This window comes from Ceratina calcarata, unplaced genomic scaffold, assembly GCF_001652005.2.
Source record: "Ceratina calcarata isolate Rehan_Ccalc_2016 unplaced genomic scaffold, ASM165200v1 scaffold684, whole genome shotgun sequence".
Taxonomy (NCBI): Eukaryota; Metazoa; Arthropoda; class Insecta; order Hymenoptera; family Apidae; genus Ceratina; species Ceratina calcarata.
This window is the reverse complement of record NW_017178105.1, coordinates 17,108-18,116: the sequence shown is the minus strand read 5'-3', so window position 1 is coordinate 18,116 and position 1,009 is coordinate 17,108. Positions and strand designations below refer to the sequence as shown.

Genomic DNA, 1,009 nt, shown 5'->3' with positions numbered 1-1,009 from the left:
TATGTATGTATGTATGTATGTATATGTATCTGTGTGTGTGCGCGCGCGCGTGTGTGCGTGCGTATATTAGTGGACCAACAATGACATTTTACGACCCTAGGGCCAGAAAATTCTATTTTCGGTCCACGTTACAGGTGCCGAAAATGGTCTTTTTTAGTTATATGTTATAAAGAAATATTTATTTTCCCTGTCTGTACGTATTTTTGTAAAACCTATTGGCATACTTCGAGCCCTAAGTATCTCTGTCGCGTTTATACGATTCGTTTAAGTACACTCTTGGTATCATATATACATACATACATATATATGTATGTATATATATATACATACTATTTTGTAAAACCTACTGGCCCACTTTGAGCCGTACGTATCTCTGTCACATTTTTGCGATTTGTTTAAGTACACTCTTGGTATATTATTTCTAAAACATTTAACTCTTGATCACATTCGTTCGCTCGGTTGGTCATTTTGTACTTCATTAAAACTACGATCTAGTACGTCGATTTTATTAAAACTACGTTCCAGTGCCTCTATTTTATTAAAACTACGCGTTAATAAAATCGGGTAATAAATAATGAGAATATAACGAGGAACGACGCGATTGCCATCGAGCTGGCACTATTATCGGACCTCTCGAATACATCACTGTTATCGCTCAACCATTTATCTACAGTTGACTTATACTTCTTAATCCATAGCATGTTCGTTGCCGTATGTCTCATAGCTTTCTCCAGCCATTCCAACAGTTTTTTATCCAGCAAAAATGCGGTCATCTGAAATCAAACGAACAATTCTATACATTTCGATCTCAATTCGAAAATTCTTCATTAATCACAAATTGATGGGCGATTCGGTCTTGCTTTTATCATCATAGGACCACTTGTATTGGATAATCGGAGAATATAGAGAGGTCGCAAAATTTGTTAGGTGGTTGAAATCGACACAATTTTAAAGGGTAGACTTCCAAGCGACACGACAAAGCAAAATGTCCGTGGCAGAATGTCAATGT

General features: G+C 36.6%; 1 protein-coding gene across 1 annotated transcript in view; it reads right to left on the bottom strand.

Annotated features, from left to right (window-relative positions):
* Positions 1-420: 420 nt before the first annotated feature.
* LOC108630113 (aminopeptidase N-like) overlaps positions 421-1,009 on the bottom strand; it is a 15,345-nt gene continuing 14,756 nt past the window's right edge. Inside the window, exon 6 of the mRNA XM_026817801.1 lies at positions 421-773. Within this exon, the coding sequence (XP_026673602.1) occupies positions 552-773 (222 nt within the window). The 3' untranslated portion in view covers positions 421-551. The remainder of the gene's footprint in view (positions 774-1,009) is intronic.